The sequence below is a fragment of the Cyprinodon variegatus genome, unplaced genomic scaffold, assembly GCF_000732505.1.
Source record: "Cyprinodon variegatus isolate N-32 unplaced genomic scaffold, C_variegatus-1.0 Scaffold93, whole genome shotgun sequence".
NCBI lineage: Eukaryota > Metazoa > Chordata > Actinopteri > Cyprinodontiformes > Cyprinodontidae > Cyprinodon > Cyprinodon variegatus.
The window spans coordinates 308,781-329,579 of NW_015150546.1; the positions used below are offsets into that span (position 1 = coordinate 308,781).

General features: G+C 37.0%; 1 protein-coding gene across 1 annotated transcript in view; it reads right to left on the reverse strand.

Moving 5' to 3' along the window:
* The window catches only part of plcb3 (phospholipase C beta 3), a 76,604-nt gene that overhangs the window by 17,561 nt on the left and 38,244 nt on the right, over nt 1–20,799 (reverse strand). Inside the window, exons 3-11 of the mRNA XM_015373840.1 lie at nt 14,887–14,955; nt 8,467–8,601; nt 8,209–8,288; nt 7,967–8,020; nt 6,639–6,711; nt 2,325–2,425; nt 2,074–2,240; nt 333–479; nt 81–238 (exon numbers count right to left, since the gene is read on the reverse strand). Of these exons, the coding sequence (XP_015229326.1) occupies nt 81–238; nt 333–479; nt 2,074–2,240; nt 2,325–2,425; nt 6,639–6,711; nt 7,967–8,020; nt 8,209–8,288; nt 8,467–8,601; nt 14,887–14,955 (984 nt within the window). The remainder of the gene's footprint in view (nt 1–80; nt 239–332; nt 480–2,073; nt 2,241–2,324; nt 2,426–6,638; nt 6,712–7,966; nt 8,021–8,208; nt 8,289–8,466; nt 8,602–14,886; nt 14,956–20,799) is intronic.

The window sequence follows — 20,799 nt, forward strand, 5'->3', positions numbered from 1 at the left end:
GATACCGATAGGGGGCCGATTATATCGTGCATCCCTAAAAAAAATGTTTGTGTAAATGTTCCAGCAGACTGATAAGAGACCTTAAAGGAGATCTCAGTGGTCATGGTGAAGCCGTGGGTGATGTAGGGCTCCTCGTCTGGCGGTCGGCCCTTCCAGCAGTCCAGCTCGATGCAGCGACAGCCGGTGAGCAGCACCTGCCTGTACATCTCCACCGACGACATCCCCGTTAGCTGACCCACTACAGACAGGATGACACACAGCCACGTGTTACACAAGCAGCAGGTGGAAAATTAAAACTTTAAGCTTGAGATGCTGCTGGAGAGCCTTTTAACCTGTGAGGTATGTGTTATGAGAGGAGTTAATAAAGTAGTGAGCCAGCGGCTGGTTCATGTCATCGATGAGGTCAAGCCTTTCTGGAGGTACGATGCCATTTTCATCACCGGCGAGATACCGGCTGAAAGCCTGCAAACTGATCTGGTCTGCAAGAGAAAGCAGGACAGACTAGGGTTATTTTGATCATTTTACAAAACAATCTCTATACCCAACTGATTCAGGAGGAGGGGCTAAAATGCACATTTCTTCACCTGTTTGTATTCCTGCTAATAAATCACCAATATTTAGATAATAAATTATTTTCTTACCAAGTTATACGTTTGATGTAGACGACACTAGTTTATCGTCTGAGTTGAGGAGCATTAACCCCTTAACAGCTGGACTCAGCTAAAAGCTTTTAGCCCTTTAAATGTGGGAGAAAGCGTTGCATTGAAAGTGCTCTCCTGTCATTAAATAAGGTCAATACTAGGGTCATAAGATAATCGGATACTAATGTTTAAAAATAAAGCCGTTTTTTTAAAAAAATTCTCCAACATGCTCTCTAGCTGGTTCATTTTTTTTTGCCCATACCGAACCTGGAAGTCTGATGTCACTCAAGAAGGTTGGCTCGCCAACATGCCGGATATTCACACTGGAACGGATAGCGATAGCGCCAAAAGCACTTATGAATCTTCTTCAAGTGAGCATATTTAAACAGAGGATGAACAGAATCCAGAACATAAAACAGGTCCTGCGCCTGCTGTCCCACATGTTTGAGCCTGACGCCTCGTCAGACGGGGAAAATGATTGGCCCTTAAAAGGCCACTCAAAGAGCCCACTGCCTTCTGGAGGGCAATGCCCTGCTACACATCTCTGTCATTGCAGACAACAGCAAAACACTGTTGATCAAAACCCAAACATGATCTCCTGTCAGACGAGAGTCGATCACCTGGTGCAGCTGAAACATTCGGAGGCTAAGCCGGTTGCTTTGGCACGTTCTCAGATTTGGCTTAATGATCTGATCACATTTTTTTGCCGTTAATAAAAATAACCGTCCACTTCTTGCTGTGAAAAAAATGACAGATCCATTCCTCTTATTCGCTAAGTTTTCATCCCATCTTTAAGCCTTTGTTGGGCAGTGGATGTTTAATGGTTTATAGGCAATTCACTAAATATTAAAGAGGCCTACTCATATGTTTATAGCTCAGTTTCCTTGTAGACAAACAGCACTCAGCCATTATCATGTTACATAATGCTTCAATCTTTATGAAACTGCAGATTTTTCTGAATACTAGAAGGAAAGTCACAGAACATGAAGGAGAGGGTTTTTTTTTTAATCTCTTCCCAAATAAAGACTCCTAGATTTTCATTTTATTGTTAATTATTTCATAGTAAAAAAACTCTGTAGACAAAGGTTTAGTAGAATGGAAGCTAATATCTAACTCAGCTGCTCGGTAATGTCTTTAAAGATGCAAAAAATACAATTTTGGCTAATGTTCAGAACAGAAGAGATATAACCAAGATTTTTTTTTTTTTTTTTATCAGTTTTATCAGTTATACTGCTTTAAGAGATTGCCGTTTATCTCCAATCCACCAATAAAGAGAGCTTGGGGGGCACACTGTGGATCTAAAGTCAGCAGAAACTAAATTTTTTTTTTACACAGCTGCTGTCATTTAATAGAAATATTTAATAAAAGGAAGGAAAAAATTCCGCGATAAAAAGAGCACCACTAGCTCCGAGTATAGCGGAGAGCTCCTAACCTCTCTCCAGCTGGCTGGTGTTGGTCTCATATTTCTCCATGATCTGTCGAACCTGCTCACGCTTCAGTGGGGGGTACAGCACCTCATTCAGCCTGGAGTCTCGCTGCATGTGGTTGATGAAGTCCATGAACTGGTCCAGCGAGAGGAATGGTTTCCTCTTAGAGCCGCTGGAGGACAGAGAGAGATAAAACGTTTTTTTCAGCTAGGAAAAGCGGAAAAAAGAGGTTCTTAAAGGGAAAAAAAGTAAATACCATTTCTCTAAGATGGTGTGCAGTTCAGGTCGGTGACACAAGCTGTCTAGAAACTTGAGGAAAACCTCCCACGTGAAATCCTCTAGTTTTACACCTTCAGACTGGAGAGAAAAGACAGAGAGGGTTGGGATGGAGGTTAATAACAAAAACACTGAACCTTTTTTCCCTCGATTTCAGACAGAAAAATCAGACTAAACTTCTCTGCTTTAGGTCACTTAGTAAGGACTTAGCAACACACACTAGTTTATTGAATCAAATCAAGTGGAATATTCCTCAATAGCAAAGTCAGTCACCTGATCTTAACCCAATCAAGCCTGCAGTTCGCTTGTTGGACGCTGAATGTCAGACATTCAGACAAGGCTTACAGACAAACAGAAACTAAGTTGCTAGAGCACAGGTCTAATAGAGCTTTAAACAAAACAATAATTAAAAAAATGAAAGAGTAAATTCACAATCTGGATTTGAACCTGTAAATGCCAGTAGTAAAAAGTACAAATGACCATTTTATTTTGCATAATACATTTTAGGGGACAGAAATGGAGGGATTGTGTTTGAGGAAATGTTTCAGCTTCTTAAATTTTGATGCCGTTTTCTTTTTTTATTCAAACTACGGAAATAAAGATGTAAGTCTGCACTTTAACTGAAGGCTTTCAGGTAAAATGAACTGTGATGATGTGAAGAAACGCTACAAGAAACAGGTCATGTCCATTTAAATGTATTATATGGGCCTGACTTAATTCACAGGTGCACTACAAAAAACATCATTTTTTTCTTAAAATAAGTGCATTTTTTCTTGAATTGAGGAGGTAAGTGAAACACTTTGGCAAAGGAACAAGACAATATACATTTAAAATAAGAAAAAACAATTGCATTGTAATATTTTTAAGTGCATATTTTATAATTATCGTATTTCAAGAATAAAAACACTCATTCCTTTGGCAAATCATCTTATTTACCTGCACAAATTAAGGGTAAATACACATAATTTAAGACATTTTTACTTATTTCTAGATTGGTTTTGCAGTGTGCTGCTCAGATCGGTTAGTTGATATGTTGGGCTGATATAATAGCATTTTTTTTAGTATTGGTATCGGCTGATAGATGCATATGGAAGCCGATTAATTGGTGCATTCAGCAGCCATGCCTTGAGATCATATGAGGCGCTGGATGTGAAAATCAACTTTGATCTCAGGTTTGCTTCGGTGGAGCGGTGGTTAGCGGTCACGACTCATGCATGGAGGCCTAAGTCCTCAATGCGGCTGACCCGGGTACGAATCTGATCTGTGGTCCTTCGCCGCATGTCTCTCCCCCTCTCTCATAGCCCCTTTCCTGTCAATCTACTGTCGGAAAATATGAGCCACTAGTACCGCAAAAAAAAAAAAAAAAGAAATGTTAATCTTTTGTTTCAGTTGAGACGTGTGCTATCAGTGTTCTTTAATCATGTAAACAGACAAAGCAAAATGGGGTTCAAAATCCCCCCACACAAAAAAAATAAATAAATTACATTGGCAGCAGACATTGGGGATGGGTTAGACTGATGTAGAAAGACATTTGGTATTAACATTAGCCTTAGTAAAACTTGGTTAATCCTTAATCCAAGAACCAAAATTTTTGAATCCACAGCAATCCTGCTTTGGTAAACTCCCGCCTTCCTCATTATTCAGTTAATTTTAAAAATTAGGATCATTTTGGCACCACATGGTAACAAAAATAGGGGGAAAAAAAGCAATTTTCAAATGTGAAACCATGAGATAAATTTTCATCTGTTTTTATGCAGTGACTATAAATATATAATAGACATCAGAGGCTGGTATCTAAACATTTGAATCTTATTTTTATTTTTTTAAATATAACATCATCATTAATTATTTTTTTTAAATGTTCTCTAAAATATCTTACATTTGTTTGTCTTAGGCTAAGCTAATGGGAGGAATAATTCGGTCAATTAAAGTTGTAATTATAGTGATGGTCATGGCTCCACGTCACAAAAAATGTTTTCAATTTAAACACATCCAACATTTAAAAAATTGCTTTTTCAAAAAAAGTGAAGAAAAGCTGCTATCTTATTCCCATCTTAAACATTTCAATCTGATGTCCTACAGGTGGCGCCAAAGTAAAGCAAAAAAAAACACATAGCTCAGCTTATTCCTGTTTCGATTCTTTGTAAAGAAGTAAAAGTCTTGTGACTTGAGTTGCAGTGCAGATTGTGGTGATTATTCAGCACATAAGAGAGCTGGCTTCAACTTAAAATGTGCAACACTGAGATACTGTGGAGAGCGGAAACACAGCGGAGGAGTGGTTTCCAAACATTTTTCAGCTTTCGGCCCACACTGCAACAGAGGCAGATGCATGCAACCCCTGGGAGATATTGGTCGAACTGTGCAGAAAACAGTGGCTAACATGGAACTAAACAAAAAAATTATTATTTTAACCCATAGTTGTTGTTTTTTTTTATTCCAAAGCAAAATACGGGAGCTTGCCAAAGTCTACATAAGGGTTACAAAACCATGTCTGTGTGTCGTAGAAAAAAAAGATCATATTGAAGTATTTCAAAAACTGTTACGACATAAATATTTTGGGTAATTCACGTGAATGAAAAAAAAAACTGGAATTCGATATAAATGTCAAGCTGTTTTAAAATAAAACTTAATTCAGGGCGTGCAGGTGGCGCAGTGGTTAGTGCGCACGGCCCATGTACAGAGGCCTTAGTCCTCGACGCATGTCTCCTGCTCTCATACCTCCTTTCCTGTCAGCCTACTTTTGAAAAAGCAAGCCACTAGTGCCGTAGACAACTACAAAAAAAAAATAAAACTTAATTCAGGCTCCTTCAGAATTTGGTCTTATTCAATCTTACACACATGGTATCAGTTGCAGTCAATGCAATGCACTCAAAGTAAAGCTCCCATAGAAGAATCTGCCTCACATTTGCTTGCATGCATCCTTCAGCTAAAGTCACAGTTTGCAGACTGGTTACCCAGGATCAGAAGGATCTCATTGTACAACGATATCAGTCAGGAGAAGAAAAAAAATACGTCCACAGTGTATAGAACTGAGAACTATAACTCAGGATAAACATCAGCTAAACTTTCCTAAATGGTTTATAGATGTCACTTATGAAAATAATAATCTGGGAATCAAGAATCTTTAAAAACATCAGATTTTTAAGGGAATTAAAGGAGCCGTAATAAACAATACAAACCAGGCTAAAATGTTTGTTTTGTAAGGGACTAAAACAAGAAAGCAATATTTTCTCTTTAGCTTTTAAATGAGTTCATTTCATTGTATTTCTCTAAAGTTGTCATTTTTAAAAGCAAACTTCACTGCATAGCCTAAAGGTGTGATTCCCACTTACCAACACCTCTGTCCACCAAAATTTTCATCAATCACTCTGTTTTATTTGTAGAAACTGAAACTGAGACAGATTTCTTGAGCTCCATGATCCATGGTCACACAGACTCCTCTTAAACCTATAAAGAACCATTCCTGCCAGTTCAGCGGGTCGGGCTTATGAGAGCAGATAAACAGGAAGAGGCTTTATTTGACAAGAGCAGCTTAGTCATCTGTAAGGTGAACACCAGCAACTAGATGCAGTTCTAGCATGAACCTTCTGTCCAGCCCCACAGACACCCCACTACCGTCAGAATCAACATTTTTCTGCAAAAAAAACAAACTTTTTTTTTGTTGAAACAAATAAAAACCCAAATTGTTAGTATTTAGGCTTCATATGACGTACCTGTAAACAACATTGGCCTCCTGCCATTCTATGAATATCAGGATGAGTTATTACAACACTAATAAGGGGTTTACACAAAATTTTCTAGCGTTATAATCCCATTTTTTGCAGTTAACCCAACTCAGCTGTGTGAATGTTTATGAATCTGGGCCAACTTAGATCTTCTCTATTTAAAAGTATGTAATACAAATAGTTCTCAAATAAGGCTCAGATTAGCTTACACCAAGTCCAGAGTCTTTACGGGAAAATTGTCATCTGATCATCATTATTTTGTTAGTGTAGTGAAAATCTAAAACAAAGGAAGGCTGATGCATCTGAATCAGAACCTGGCTTGGAAACACAGACGGCCTCACATGTCAACAATACCAAAGGAACCCCCTCATTAAATATTGAATTCCTCCATTATCATCAATATAACAAATTAAGTGTTATCTATTTCTCCCTTATTCAGAGTATGTTTTTTTTTACTTTTAAGGTTTGCCGAGAATGTACCTGTATACAACAAAAAAAACAGATAGTCCTACTTGCGTGCACAAACCAAAGCCTATTTTTCGGTTAGAGATAAGAGATCCAATAATGACCTTGTTGTTGAGGAGGCCACACTGCTCCAGAGTCGTCTCCACTCTCTTCTTATCAGAGAACATCTTCAGGATGCTGCAAGGCAAAAACAAGAGCTGGTTTTGTTGAGGAAGTTTATTTGTCATCTTCATTTTATGTTGATTTAAAAAAAAATTCAGCTTATGTATTCCTATACAAAAATTATTAACTGATAAAGATAACTTCGGTAAATGATGTTTTCAATTGTTAAGAGATACATCTATTCAAACAAACAAGTGTCTGAGTCGCCCTTTAACCGATGAATCTTCTAAATCAATGTGGAGGATTGCTGGCGCAGCCTATTTCACAGACTTGCTATCAAGTCAGAATGAAGGACTTTAAAGAGTATAAGTTCAGATTCAGGACATACAGCTGCATCTCAACTGTGTTTTACAAAAGACTTTGACTAGACCACTCTGAACCTTTCGTTTCTATCTTTTCAGCCGTTCAGAGGTGGGCTTGGATCACTGAGATTCTGCAAAAGACCAGAACCTATGAATACTGTAACTGCAGCCAGTTATTCGGGCCATAAAGAAGGCCTAGACCATCATACTACCACCACTACCATGCCTTAGTATTTATATGACAGATTTTCTGAAATGCACTCTTAGTTTTATGCATCAGGACACATATCTTTCAAAAAGTCCCTTATTTGATTAAATGTCTGGGATCATTTAGGTGATTTAGGTGATCTTATTGGTGTTTTTGATCAGCAGAGGTCTACACCTTGGATCAACCCCATTATGGATGTTTGGGCTCAGTGTCTCTCTCTCTTTGTTGAATCATGAACTTTGACCATGGCTGAGGTAGCTGAGGTCTGCTGTGATGCAGTTGTTCTGGGCTCTTTACTAATCATTAGAATGAGTCATTAATGCGCTGTGTGACTTATTTCGATGGACCGACCACTCCTCTGAAGGTCATAAAACATTACAATAGGTTTAGTAATCTTTTACAGACTGTCACATGTAAATGATTCTTTTTCCCATCTGTTCCCGATTATCCAGAGTTCATGAACTGTTTTCCTGAGATCTGTCAGGAGATTTAAGCTCATCAGACCGGTTTGATTTAACGCATTTCATGATTCTACAGTTCTGATAGTAATGACGCTTGAATGTGACAAGTATAATTGAAAACTCCTTTCACCTTAACAAAAAAAAAAAATTCCCTATCGTTGGCGATTCATTATCCAATAAAGGGAACATTTCCTGAAAAAGTTTTTTTGTTGTTTTTTTTTTAAACCAAGTTATTTTTTATTGATAGTAATTTATTGACCTGAGATGTGTGTGGAAATTGTAAAGAGGCTTTAACTCACCACTTCAGAGGAACCTTCCCATCCGGACCCACTTGAAGCTTTATTTTAGTGTACCTGAAATAAACCAGAGTGCAAGTGTCACTAAGAATATCTAAAAACAGTGTTCCTCATTTCACCTGTAAAGAATCTACATATCACCAGAGTTTTATGCTATTTTAAATACAATATGGAAGGAAGGAAGGAAGGAAGGAAGGAAGGAAGGAAGGAAGGAAGGAAGGAAGGAAGGAAGGAAGGGGTCTTACGCTTTGAGAAGGTAGGTGTTCCTGGATGCATTGTGGGAGAGGATGTTTGTAGCCAAGGAGAAAAGCTCCTCTGTCCATAACTGAAAAGGAACATACATGATGACAGAACATGTCATAAAGCTAGAAGACAGACTCGACACACGACAGGAAGGGATTTCTTTAAACAACTGTTTCAACTTTATCAAGTGTGTCATCAGCATATGGTCAAAGGGAGGGAGGTGGAGTGACAGGAAGATGGATGCTCAGCTCTAGGATTACCCGTGTGGTTTCCTCAGAAAGACCCAGCAAGCAGATGAAGGAGATGTTGACCAGATCGTTTCCGTAGACGATGGTTAGCAGCTTTAATTCACTGTCCCCTTCACCACAGCGCATCTGCTCCCATAGCCTGGCATCCTGATAAAAGAGCAAAATGGCTTCAGTTATCATAAAGAATCCAACAACTATCTATGACTGAGGAGGACAAACTGTGTCTGTGTCTTCAGAGAGTAAATTTGATGCATGAGGCTCTGCACTCTAAACTAATTAACTAAATGACTCTTTCCTCCTTTTTAGCCTACTGACTCCCTCTGATACTCCGCATCCGTTTCTCAATTATGGATCATTCTTCCTCAGAGACGTCTCATATTACAGAGCAAGGTTAAGTAGGACTACCTCCTTAGGAAAAAGCTCCAACTTTCCAAATTCTGGTCACATAAATAAAAGTGGACCTCAGAATTAAAGTTCAATTCACATATGTAGACTTTTTCAAACCACCTTTTTCCTTCCATTAAACTTTACATAATATGCTTTTGATTTCAGGCCTTTTCTTAGAGTGTGTCATTGACCAGTGCATGTCCAAAACAACACAATTTCCATTAAAAATCCTTCCCTTTAAACAAAATGTGTTTCCCTTTTTTGATTCATTGACATAAACTCTTCAAGTACATTTGAATCTATTTTGTGCACCTATACTATAAATGTATTGCAGGTTATAGAGGTCTGAGGTTAAACCAACACTCACAGAAAAACATCTAATATAGATTAGTGGACGGCCCTGTCCTTCAGGAACTTCAGATGAAAGATAGATTCAAAGATATAACTGGTTTACCGAGGCAGGTATTCAAATCTGTGGCACAGCAGGGCATTATGGGACAGAACTTCCTCATGAGGGAACAGGATTTTTTCTGTGGTGAGAGACAGTTTTTTCTTTATGCGTGAGCCCTAAATTCACTGGAAGATTTTCATATTTGCTCCCATTTATGTTTGCGGTTGCTTTTCCAAACAGCTGATAAAGAATTTTACTACTTTAGTAGCATAGAGCAGAAAGTCAAGTTATACATAGCAGAACGAAGATAGGGAGTTTTAGTCAAATATTAGTTTATTATTACACTAATAAAATAGTTTCATGGATGAAATGTTGAAGCATGATATGCAGTTACCAAAATGTCTATTTCACTTAATTTTTTGCTTCAAAAAATGCCCTTTTGCAACTATTTTAGTTAAATGCCTGTCTCTACACTCATACCAATACTCCAGAATTTTTAGTTTTTTAACTTCTTACATGGTTTTAGCCATTATGGGGTGTTTTTTTCTATAGAAAAAAAATAAAATAAGTAAAAAACATCCTATACCTGCAGCTTTTATTTGTGTAGGTTCGAATTTAAAAAGTAGAAGCAGAGCAGATTTTGATCTGAGATATTCTGGTGTAAAGTCTATAAAGTAGTCATACAAATTGTAATGTTCCATTCAATGTGCATATCTTTAGATTGACCTTAAAGAACACTTACTTCTCATGCTAAATAATAATAAAAAAAACAATTATGGGATTTCAACAGCAGTTAAAAGAGAAAAAAAAATATATTTTGAGTGTTTTCTGTCCTTGAAGGCCCTGTACCTGATTTTATTGTAAGCTCTCCAAGAATACAGGCTTTTTACATGTATAATTTGAGGCAGAAGAGGTCATTTTATTAAAATAAATTATTCATTGATCGCTCATAGATTTTCTATTTCCTGCCTATAGGGCTCATTCTGTAGAGCTTCCTGTTTTTAATCAGACACTAAGAGTATTTCCCAATGAGGGGTGTTTTCTCCCACAAAGTGCAAGAAATGTCTTGTTAACAGAGGCATGGCGGTCAACGAAGGGAAAGTTGGGATACCTCTGCTGGAGGTCATTTTATATACAGCACTTTGTAGTCTTCAGACTGACAGCTCTCCCAGCATGCACCACGGCAGCTGCAGATTGCAGGAGAGCGCTCATCGAGCTCAGAGTTCTACGTTAAAAGTTCATGTTTCTGATGCCATTGCTCTTCAAAAGTACGTTTTAAAATAATTTGAGGCAAAAACATCATACCTTAAAGTAGAAATTGCATTTGCAATAATATCGCGATAGGATAAAACAAGATTTTCTAACTGCAAAGGACACGATTTGACAGGTCACGTGATGAGGGGTGAAGCGCTGGCAAAGTAACACAGAGGCAAACTCAATATCGTCCGTGACTAACCTGCTGAACAATGGCCTCAGACTGGACAAAAACTGAAACAACTGAATGTCTGGCACCAAAGAGGAGCAGTACGTCACTTGTGTGGAATTATTTTGGGTTTAAAAAAGAAGACGCTGCGCAACGTCAGGTGTCGTGCCGGACATGCTTTGCTATTGTTGCTACCTCACGAGGTAACACGACAAACCTTTATCAACACTTGAAAACCCACCACAAGGCTGTGTATGATAGTTGCATGGCAAGAATGGCAACTACCCGTGCCTCAACATCAATTAAGTACAATACCACCCGACGGGAATCACTGACCGAACTGTTTGAACCATTTGTGTTACTCCTTACGAACAAAATGCGAAATGGCACACTGAAATAACTCAATAACGGAGTTTGTAGCGAAAGACATGATGCCCGTCAGTATAGTGAACAAACAAATATGTTTCATAATAATTAGATTTATTTAAAGTTTAAATAAATCTAATTATTATGAAACAGATTTGTTTGTGAATGTTTAAAAAGACGTGAGAAATGAAACCGGAATAATCGCATTAAAGGGGAACACCGTTTTTTTTTTTTTTTACATTTGGCCCTTGATTTTACGTTATGACATCATGTTCTACTCATCCATATGAGTTTTGCGTCATTTGGAGCTGTACTGAAGATATTCCGTTAGGTTATATCCAAGTAACGTCTTCCTATGGGCAACGAGTTGAAGACACAAACTAAACTGTTCATAATTTATTCTTTATGATACACCAGCATTCATAACATGTAGGCGAATCACTGTGCCCCAGACATCCACGGTTAGATTTTTTATATTTATAGCTTCTAAAAAACAAAGCGGAGTGTGTATGACGTCATCCGCCCGGCCGGCTACCCTTCATTCATCCTGTCCGCTGAACTGCTGCTAGTTGACCCAAGAGTTCATCTGGCACCTGATCCATTCATTCACTTCTTTATTTTTGTTCTGAGGCAGATTTTCTTACAAACTTGTTTTTCCTGTTCAAAACAATGACTGATTAGCTAAATATAGCACTTGAAACAGGATTTAATCTGTAATCTGAGGGTCACATTAAATGATGTGGAGACACCTGTACCCAATGTCTTGATCAACATATTTATTAAAGAAATCTAAAAAAAAAAAAAAACAAACTGAGTTTTAATGTTTTGTGGTTTAAAAACTCCTTTTCCTGATTGACAGAAATGTTCCTTGACATAATGTGATGCTTTTGAACTTTTAAACCTGCATTTACTGTTTCTGCTGTTTGACAGTTCCAGTAACTCCATTACTACAGTGTGTGTTTGGTATCCAAATGAAGGCAAATCAAAACAGAAAAGTAATGGGGGCGTACATCAAAAACACTGTCAACAAGCATCATAAAATGCTTTTCAAAGCATCTGTTCAGCACTCAACAAATTCATGAAATTGAAATATCTTTAAAGCTGCGTTTATTTTTCGAAAAGTTATACATCAATAGAATCTCCAAGATATTTTAACTTGAAGCAATTGTAAATGTCTATTCAGCAGAGAACTTAATTTCACTGGAATTTGGATTATGCATTTAGGTATTTTGCTGCAATAACTGCAAATGTCTCCAAGAATTTCTAGACTTTTTGAATTTTGTCATAGCTAAGTATTTAGATTGAAGAAAAAAAAAGACAATGAAGCAGGAGTGAATGAACAAATTAAATAATGGATGGCAAATTAAGAGAACAAAAAGAGGAATAATGTATGGAAACCAGTCATTAATTTCATCCCAGACCTATTAGAATTAGAACTTACATCGCTGTTAAAACAGAGCCAAGGAACTGACAGAATGGGTCTGTAGAAATTAAGATTACTAAATAAAATGTTTAATATAATGGTAAACATTCCGAATTTCTCTAAAGGAAACAAATTCCTACTGCATAAAGGTTTCACAAATCCGAGGTATACAAAGGGTAAAAAAAAAATAACAAAATACATAAATAAGAATGTCCCATAAAATAAATAAATTAACCATCTACCAAATGTCACATTTATGCATCCAGTTTTAGTCCGTGAGGCAGACCCCCCTCTGTACTTTTAAGAGTAGACTTAAAACTTTGCTTTTTGATAAAGCTTATAGTTAGGGTGGCTCGGGTTATCCTGAGCTATCTCTATAGTTATGCTGCTATAGGCTTAGACTGCTGGAGGGCATAGGGCACCCTTTTCAACATTCTACTTCATTCTATATATCTATTCTCCCATTCTACAGTATTTGTTTTTCAATCTGTAACATTATGCTCTCTCTGCTTTTTCTCATCCAAGTAGCTTCATCTGGTCTGTTCCTGTTTGGCTGTGAAAGAATAAGACATTGAAATATCAGTTGTGCCTTTGCCATGAACACCTTTGTTTATAGATGTTCGAGGTTTGTTTTTTTTTTTTTGTGTAGTAATGTTTCTCTGACTGTGACTGACTGTATGAGCTCCCTTTCATCCTCTGCCATGGGAGCTGGCTCGGAGCTCTTCTGCCTGGCTGTGTGTTTCCTGGACAGGGCCGCCTGTGGAGCTGGTTGACAGTTGCCTTTTGGATCTCTGCTTCTTTCTATATGTCTGCTTCTGTTTCCTTGAAACTCACACTGAGCCTGGTTCTGCTGGAGGTTTTCTTCCTGTTGAAAGGAAGTTTTTCCTCTCCACTGTCGCTACAAGCATGTTTAGTGTAAGGGATTGCCTTCAAGTCAATGAGTTGATGCAATCCACTGGTTTTTCTTAGACAGAATTATAGATTGAATCAATTTGACTGTATGATCTAGTTGAATAGTAAAATGCCTTGAGAGGACATGTGTTGTGAATTGGTGCTATATAAATAAACTGAATTGAATTGAAGTTATAAATTGCACAATAAAAATCAATAAATCCCTTTAAATTGTAAAAGCCATTCTAAAAGTATGAATTAAATATTTAAATGTCATAGAAAATTTGCACATGGGTCGCCCGTTTACCCTGCAGCACCATCGCGCACCTTTATATCTATATATAAATATAGAGTGAAATAATTGTATGCATTTTCAAAGAGTTCCTAGTCTGTGAGCCTTTATATTTCTGTGGTCAGAAACTGAAATGTTTGGGAATCCTCTAAATGACGAGTCTCCTCTTATGTGACCCTTATTAAAGTTTACTGCAGCAGGAAAACGAACCAAAACACGAACTCCATCAGACTGACTTTAAATGGCTGATAATAAATTACTTAATTTTCCTTCTTAGTGTATAAATAGTTTTCACCGCATGATGAACCCTTGGAATTTGTTCTCCTTTTATTGCAAGCTTTAATAAGAGCAGAGACGCCTCCTGCAGAGCGTCGCTTGCTTGGCTAAATGTTTTGGACTGGGACGGCTGTGGACTGTTTTTCCTTCACAACACAGAGAGACGGGGGAAGGATCCTATGAAGTATCTTGAATATCTCAGGCTGTATCAAAGCTTCAAGTTGGTTTATTCCCAATGATACTGGTTTATCTCCAACTTTTGTTTTGTTTTTGTGCTCTTGGGATTATCTACACTGGGAACACTGAGAAAAAAATAGCTTTTAAACTTGAACTTTTTCTGCACAAATGTTTTAGAGAAGTGCACCACTGTCTCTTATATTATAGGATAGACTGCTGATCCGTTTTTGTTTCCCTCTTTAAAGATCTATTTTCTGTCATGCTGGGATTCAGTTTGGCAGAAAGAAAAGAAAAGCACATTTCAAACAAAGCTTTCATTTACTTCATATAAAGCAATTTTTTCCTTTTATCTTTTATTTATTCCATTTTATACAGCTTTACCTAGAAAATGAATAACATATTGGTTTGTGTGGTTTATACCCCACAATGTTGGGTATAAAAAAAAATACATTTTATATTTAAATATTTAATTCATTTATTACAACTGAGCTACACAATGTAAACATCAACTAGGTCTAAAACGTTGTTTCATCTGCGTCCAAATAAAGCTCCCTTTCACATTAACTTCCTCATTACCAGTAACTGGTTATATCACTTCCTGTCTGATGGGCCATCTGTCAGCCGCCTCATTAACACCCCGTCACCTTAGCACCATCAGCTGGGTGAGGAAACATACACACACTTCTTCCTGACAGTAACACTTCAACATCACATCCGTGGTCTGAGGAGAGAGTTTCTGACAGCAGAGGGGGAAAAAAGCTTCAATCTTCCACTTTCTGACTCAAACACAAGGAAACGTTACCAACCTTTGGCTGCTTGGCATATTTTCCTGTTCTTGTGTCCCTGATTGAGCTGATGTCGAAGATTTCAGACTCCTGCAACACAAAGACAATGATTTGGTTAATATCTTCACCGCTGAATAATGTTTACAGCATTTAAAGTTCTACTAGAGATGAAAATAAAAGAGGAAGAGGAAACGGAGGAAATAGTTCTAGTGTCGGAGTAAGAGTGGTTCTTACTACTTTACGGAAGATATGCTTCCATATTTTAAGAATTATTGCCATTAAATTTAATGAAATTTGGATTAGGAAACAAAAAAACTGTTTAAAAAAACAAACAAAAAGAAAACAGAATGCTCGGCTGAAACAGGCTGCCATCGGCCTGGTCACACAGATGGCTTGTCAAACTTAAGATCTGTTGGTGAGCATTTTTTCGGTGCACAGTGTGCACCATATAACTATACAGATCCAACCAGTTCAATCAGCTGAACATCAGGTTTAAGCTTCTTATCTCTGCACTGAAGGCAACGGTCAGTGCAACCACAGGTTCTGCACCAACGATCATAAAACCTGGAGATGGGCGAAGCCAGGACAATCACTTTTAAAAAATTCTACGAGATTCAAGCAGAAACTAAAGCATTTTTTTTTTTCTGTTACAACTATATATAACAGGAAAATACAATCATTCAATCCTGCTTATTGACAGAAATTAAGACCCACAGATCAGTCAGCTAGGGAACAAAATGAGTCAACGTTTTCTCAATTTGGTTAGGAAAAAACCCTTAATTATAGAAAACCTGCTGTATATGCTTTTATTTGTAGATTCATTTCTAAAGTCACAATATTTAGACAGGAAACTGACAGAGAGCGAAAGAGATAGACATCCAGTAAAACCTCTAGAAATGAGTCACCACCATGCTGGTGTTATCTAAGCTACTGATTGCTGGTCATCTTTGAAGTCTGGCATGTCAATTGCAGTGTCAGCTGGAACTAACAACTATTTACAATTTTTTTTTATCTTTTTTTTTTTTTTATTAATCGACTAATAATCAGATGTAAAAAGGTCCCTTAACAAGATTTTATGCAGAATTTAACTTGAATGGAAAAATTTAGTCTTTTTCTTTTTACAATTTTAATATAATTACTGATCTGAGAGGGTTGGTTGGTTTTGGAGTCTATACTCCAGTTAATGATTAATGGATCAGTAAATTAGTTTGATAATTATTCCAACAATCTCGAATAAGAGTTTCAGCACTCATTCCCATTTTTAACAATTTCTTTAAAAAAAATATGAGCTAAATATTAAAGAAATGGGTGCTACGCATACTATAAAAAGAGTTGTAGATTTTTACTTAAAAAGAAAATGATATTTTCAAGAATTACAAGATAAGCCCATTTATGCATCAAAGCACATGTCACTGACATTCAGCAGAATCACACTTCATGTCGATATTTAAGGTGTTAACAGACCAAAAATGCTGGGAGTTCTTGAATTTAACAAATGTTCTATATAGCTATAGATTCTGTATATATAATGTGTCTGCACCATCAACACCAAGTCAAATTCATTGTAAGTGCAAACCTACTTGGCAATAAATTTGATTCTGATTCTGAAATGAGGAGAAAATATATATTTTATCTGTGGTTCACCTACAAATCCCTTATTCTGAGTTCTAACTGACCGATTGGTGCGTTTTTCTCTCTGTAGCACAAAGCACAGCCATGTTTGGACAGGATTAGAAGCTACAATTAATTTATAAACAGCATAAAATCTGGTTAGATTCTGACTTTGTTCATTTCTTAAACATAACTAGCTTTAAGTCTGGGTCAAAGAGAAAACTAAGTAAATTATTTAATAAATATATTTTATAGTCACCGCCTAATCACCCGACCCTTCCTCTGCGATGCGTCACAGATAAAATGTCAGTGTATGTTGGATACCTTCTTTATTCCAAATCAGAGAAGATGTAAAGGTTGCTTATTTACTTGCAGACTAACAGGAAACACAGCAACTGGTCTGCTTTTCTAAAATGATTCTAAACCTGGAACCAGAACATTTTACCCAAAATGGATTGATGACCCAGTTCAGCTATTTAAGACATGGTACGGGTTTCTACAACAAGAAAATATTAACTGTATTACAAAAACTATATATAGGTTGAACTATTCCAAAAAAATTAAAAGCAATCCACTGGACTTGGTTTCCGAGTTTGAAGTCTTGCAAGACTGCAAAATTAGATGGGTATGGGGTATTGCAGTCTAACAAAAGAAGCCAAACGACCCCCATTGCAAATGGGTGGACCCCTTCCTCTGTTCCAATGTGCATGTTTTCAAAAAAAAAAAAAAAACAAGACTTTGTGTGGCTACTGTATAAAACCTCGAACTCAACGCTATTCCTGACATTTTGAATTGAAAAAGCTTCCTTGATGGGAAGCAAAACGTCTTCAAACTCGGAAACCAAGTCCAGTGGATTGCCTTTACGTTTTTTGGAATGACTATGACCTGGATGACTGAGAACCTTCACATGCATAGGTTGAACTACTGCTGTAAAATATTGCAACTAAATTCAACTTTAGATTTTATGTTGGCTTTTTTGTTACATTTTGCCCAAGTTCCTGAAGATTCTCCATAGGCCTTATTAAAGCTTCTTTATAATGCCCATCAGGCTTTCGTCTCCAGAGAACCTGTGTTAAGATGACAGGATGCAAACTAAAAACAATGGATAATTTTTATACATTACACAGACTTAAATGCATTCCTAGAAAGTTTTTCTTAATCTCTAAATTTGTTTTTCACCAAAAAACTTTGAGCCTGTGATCAACATGGAGCACGTTGGAACAATAATTGATCAGTTTAAAGCCTTGTTTGGTTATTTTTTAACTGATAAGTGTGTTGATTCTTTATTTGCACTTTATATTATATTTATTTTCATTTCTACTGTGACCAGCAATACACTGCTCATTTTAATAAACACTGATCTGGTACCTGGATCGGATATTCGCTGCAATATTGACTAATTCGCTGGATCAGACATCAGTGATTTGATATCTGATATCTCTTATTCTTTACATAGAACTTTTATTCCTTTCTTTTTGCTGCTTATTTTTTTTAAATAACATATAGTACATTTATATCTGTGTTCATTCGTTACCTTTTTTTTTTAAACAATGTTTATGTCAAGGTTAAATCCTTCACTTACATGGCAACATATATAGTTCATTCACTTGAATCAGATTGATATCGGATTTTTTTTGTTATTTTAAAACAGTATCTGAAGAGAGCTTTATTTAAATGTCAAAAAGATCTTATAATAACCAATAATCAAACAGCTTTTTTTTTTTTTATTCCTTAATAAAAACATCTGGTGGGCTTCTCTAAAGACCCCTACCATCGAGCTTAGCCCATTTTCTAAGGTAAACACTCAATCAGGGGTTAAGAAAATGTGAATCGGCTAATAAAACTACAAAATATGAAATCAAATTAAAGAGTTATATAAGCCATCTAGAGGAAAGAAACAGAAGCCAAAAAAAAGAAACACTTTTGCTTTCAAATGTGATTTTAGTTGACTTCTATGCAAAGCAGTGTAAGATAGAAACAAGCAGATGATGACAGTACAGGAAGAATGAGCAGAACATAAGGACTCAGGGTAAAATTATATCTTCTCTGCAGCCTTTTATATCTTTCCATTAAATCTCTTGGATATAATCTACGCCATATCATTGCACAACTCGACCAGTGACATGTCTGTGTGCATTTGGATGGCTGTGTGACATAAAAGACATACTCTCTTTTTAGGAACATCAGCAGAGTAAAAGTATATTCCTGATAACCCTCTTGAGATTCAGAGCTAAAGATTGTGGAGCACCAATAAGCACAGGGACACAGCTGCCTCTGGAGAAAACGACGGGATAAAAATTAGAAGGCGGAGTGGAGAATGCGGTCATAAACCCAACCATGAACAAAATGAAGGATGCATGCACCGTCCTGTGTAAATATTTGTTTAGACCCACACTCATTCCACAGGGTTCATTATTTCTTCCATCCAATCATTCTAGAATGTTCTTTGTAGCTTCGCTAGAGATGGAAATGTTTGTTTAAATGTTTAGCAAACCGTTCCTTTTAATGCAGCATCTTGCAAACGTGGGTGTATAGATACAGATTATCTCTTTTGCTTATTTTATCAGGAACTCTTCCAGAAATAATTCCCCATCCTGCATTTTCTCTTCTTTATCCACACAGCATCATTCTGCCACCGTCATGTTTAAGTATGGTACAGATTAGGAATGCAACTAAAAATCACTTTGCAAATCGATAAATCTGATGATTTTTTTTATTTTTTGATTAATCAATTAATCATCCAAGAGCAAAACGTTCTTTAAAGCAGATTTTAAAAGAATTAAGCCAGGTAAAAATAAAACTTTTCCACTTGTATAGAGCATATTGACAGAAAACAAAAGTTTTTTTTTTTCCATTTTAAATGAAATAATAATTACTGCTCTAAGTGGGTTGCTCTGTCAGCTAAGGCATAGTTTGCAGTCTCTAATCTCCAGTTAATGAATTGATTACTATATTAGGTGAGGTTATTTCAATAATCAACTAATCACAATTAATTCCCATCCCTGTAAAAGAAATATGTACACCCAGCATGACGTCATTACATTTAGGTACATCCCAAGTTTATTTAATTCTACAGTGATGCACTCATTTGTATTGATCCGTCACATGCAATCCTTTTTAATCATGTCTTATTAAACAGCCTTTGCAGGCGATGTGTTGGTCTGTAACTTAAACCTTGCAGTGTGTCAGGCTTACACAGTTCCTTTTCAAAGATGCACAGTAACCCTTCACAGTCACCACCATTGTCTAAGTAGTGAAACTTATGCCTTTCCTATTCCTCTTTCAGTGGCCCTCAGGCTGCCAGCTCCCCTGGCTGTGATAAATAAAGGTCAAAAAGCAGCACACCAATTGGACCATGCTCTCTCTAACGTTGACCTCTGATTGGCCTGTGGAGAATAAATTATTTCCTGAGGGAACAAACCACTTTTGGGTCTGTAGGACACACATGCACAGTCCTCACTTCTCCCACAGGCCATGGTTTCATTCTGCCACTGCTGGGAGACTCCTTGGAGATGAAAGTAATGAGACTACAACTTTATCTCCAGCCTCTGTGACTCTCCTTCATCATAAGTAAGCATGGAACAGAGAGAGACAGTCAGAAACCTGTGATAATATTCACACAGACCAATCCTCTGTGTGCAGGTCTGGACTTGTGAAACATCCTGACCTGTTGAGCAACACGGGGTGTGTATGTGAGGGTGGAAAACCCTCATAAGTCAGCACACACTCAATGTGGCAGAAAAACGGAAAAAAATGGCACAAACCCAGAAGCGTATGAAGTGAAACGTGATATTGTGTTATCGTGCAAGTCTATGTGAGGCCAGATAAACTGAAATCACATTCCTGACATACCCTAGCCCTTTAGTTTGCTAAAAGATGTGCATCTTGGGGTTCCTGTGTGTGAAAATCGACCGAGCGCAGCAGCTGCTGAGCTCCATTCAGCTCGCTGTGTTAAGCCCACATGCAGCTTCATTCATTTTTCACACTCAGGTTTCAGGAGATCGTCTTAGAACAGAAAACGTCTCCCACTTATTATCCTTAGAAAGAAAAAGAAAAAATCTGTTTTACTTTTAAAGACCATCATAAACCATTTATTGATCTAAAGCTTCATCTGTCTGTGCGTTTTCATCCAGTTCTGTTTGCAATATGAATGAAAACAATTGGGGTGTAACTTAATAGTTACCAGATGTCACATTTCCATCTTCAACTAGGGATTTAGAAAAAAATCTATGACGACATGTAAACTATAAGATGTTTAATTGGTTGTTAATGAAAATAAGATGCACCATACTTATTTCAGAAGAAAACACAAAGCTATTATAT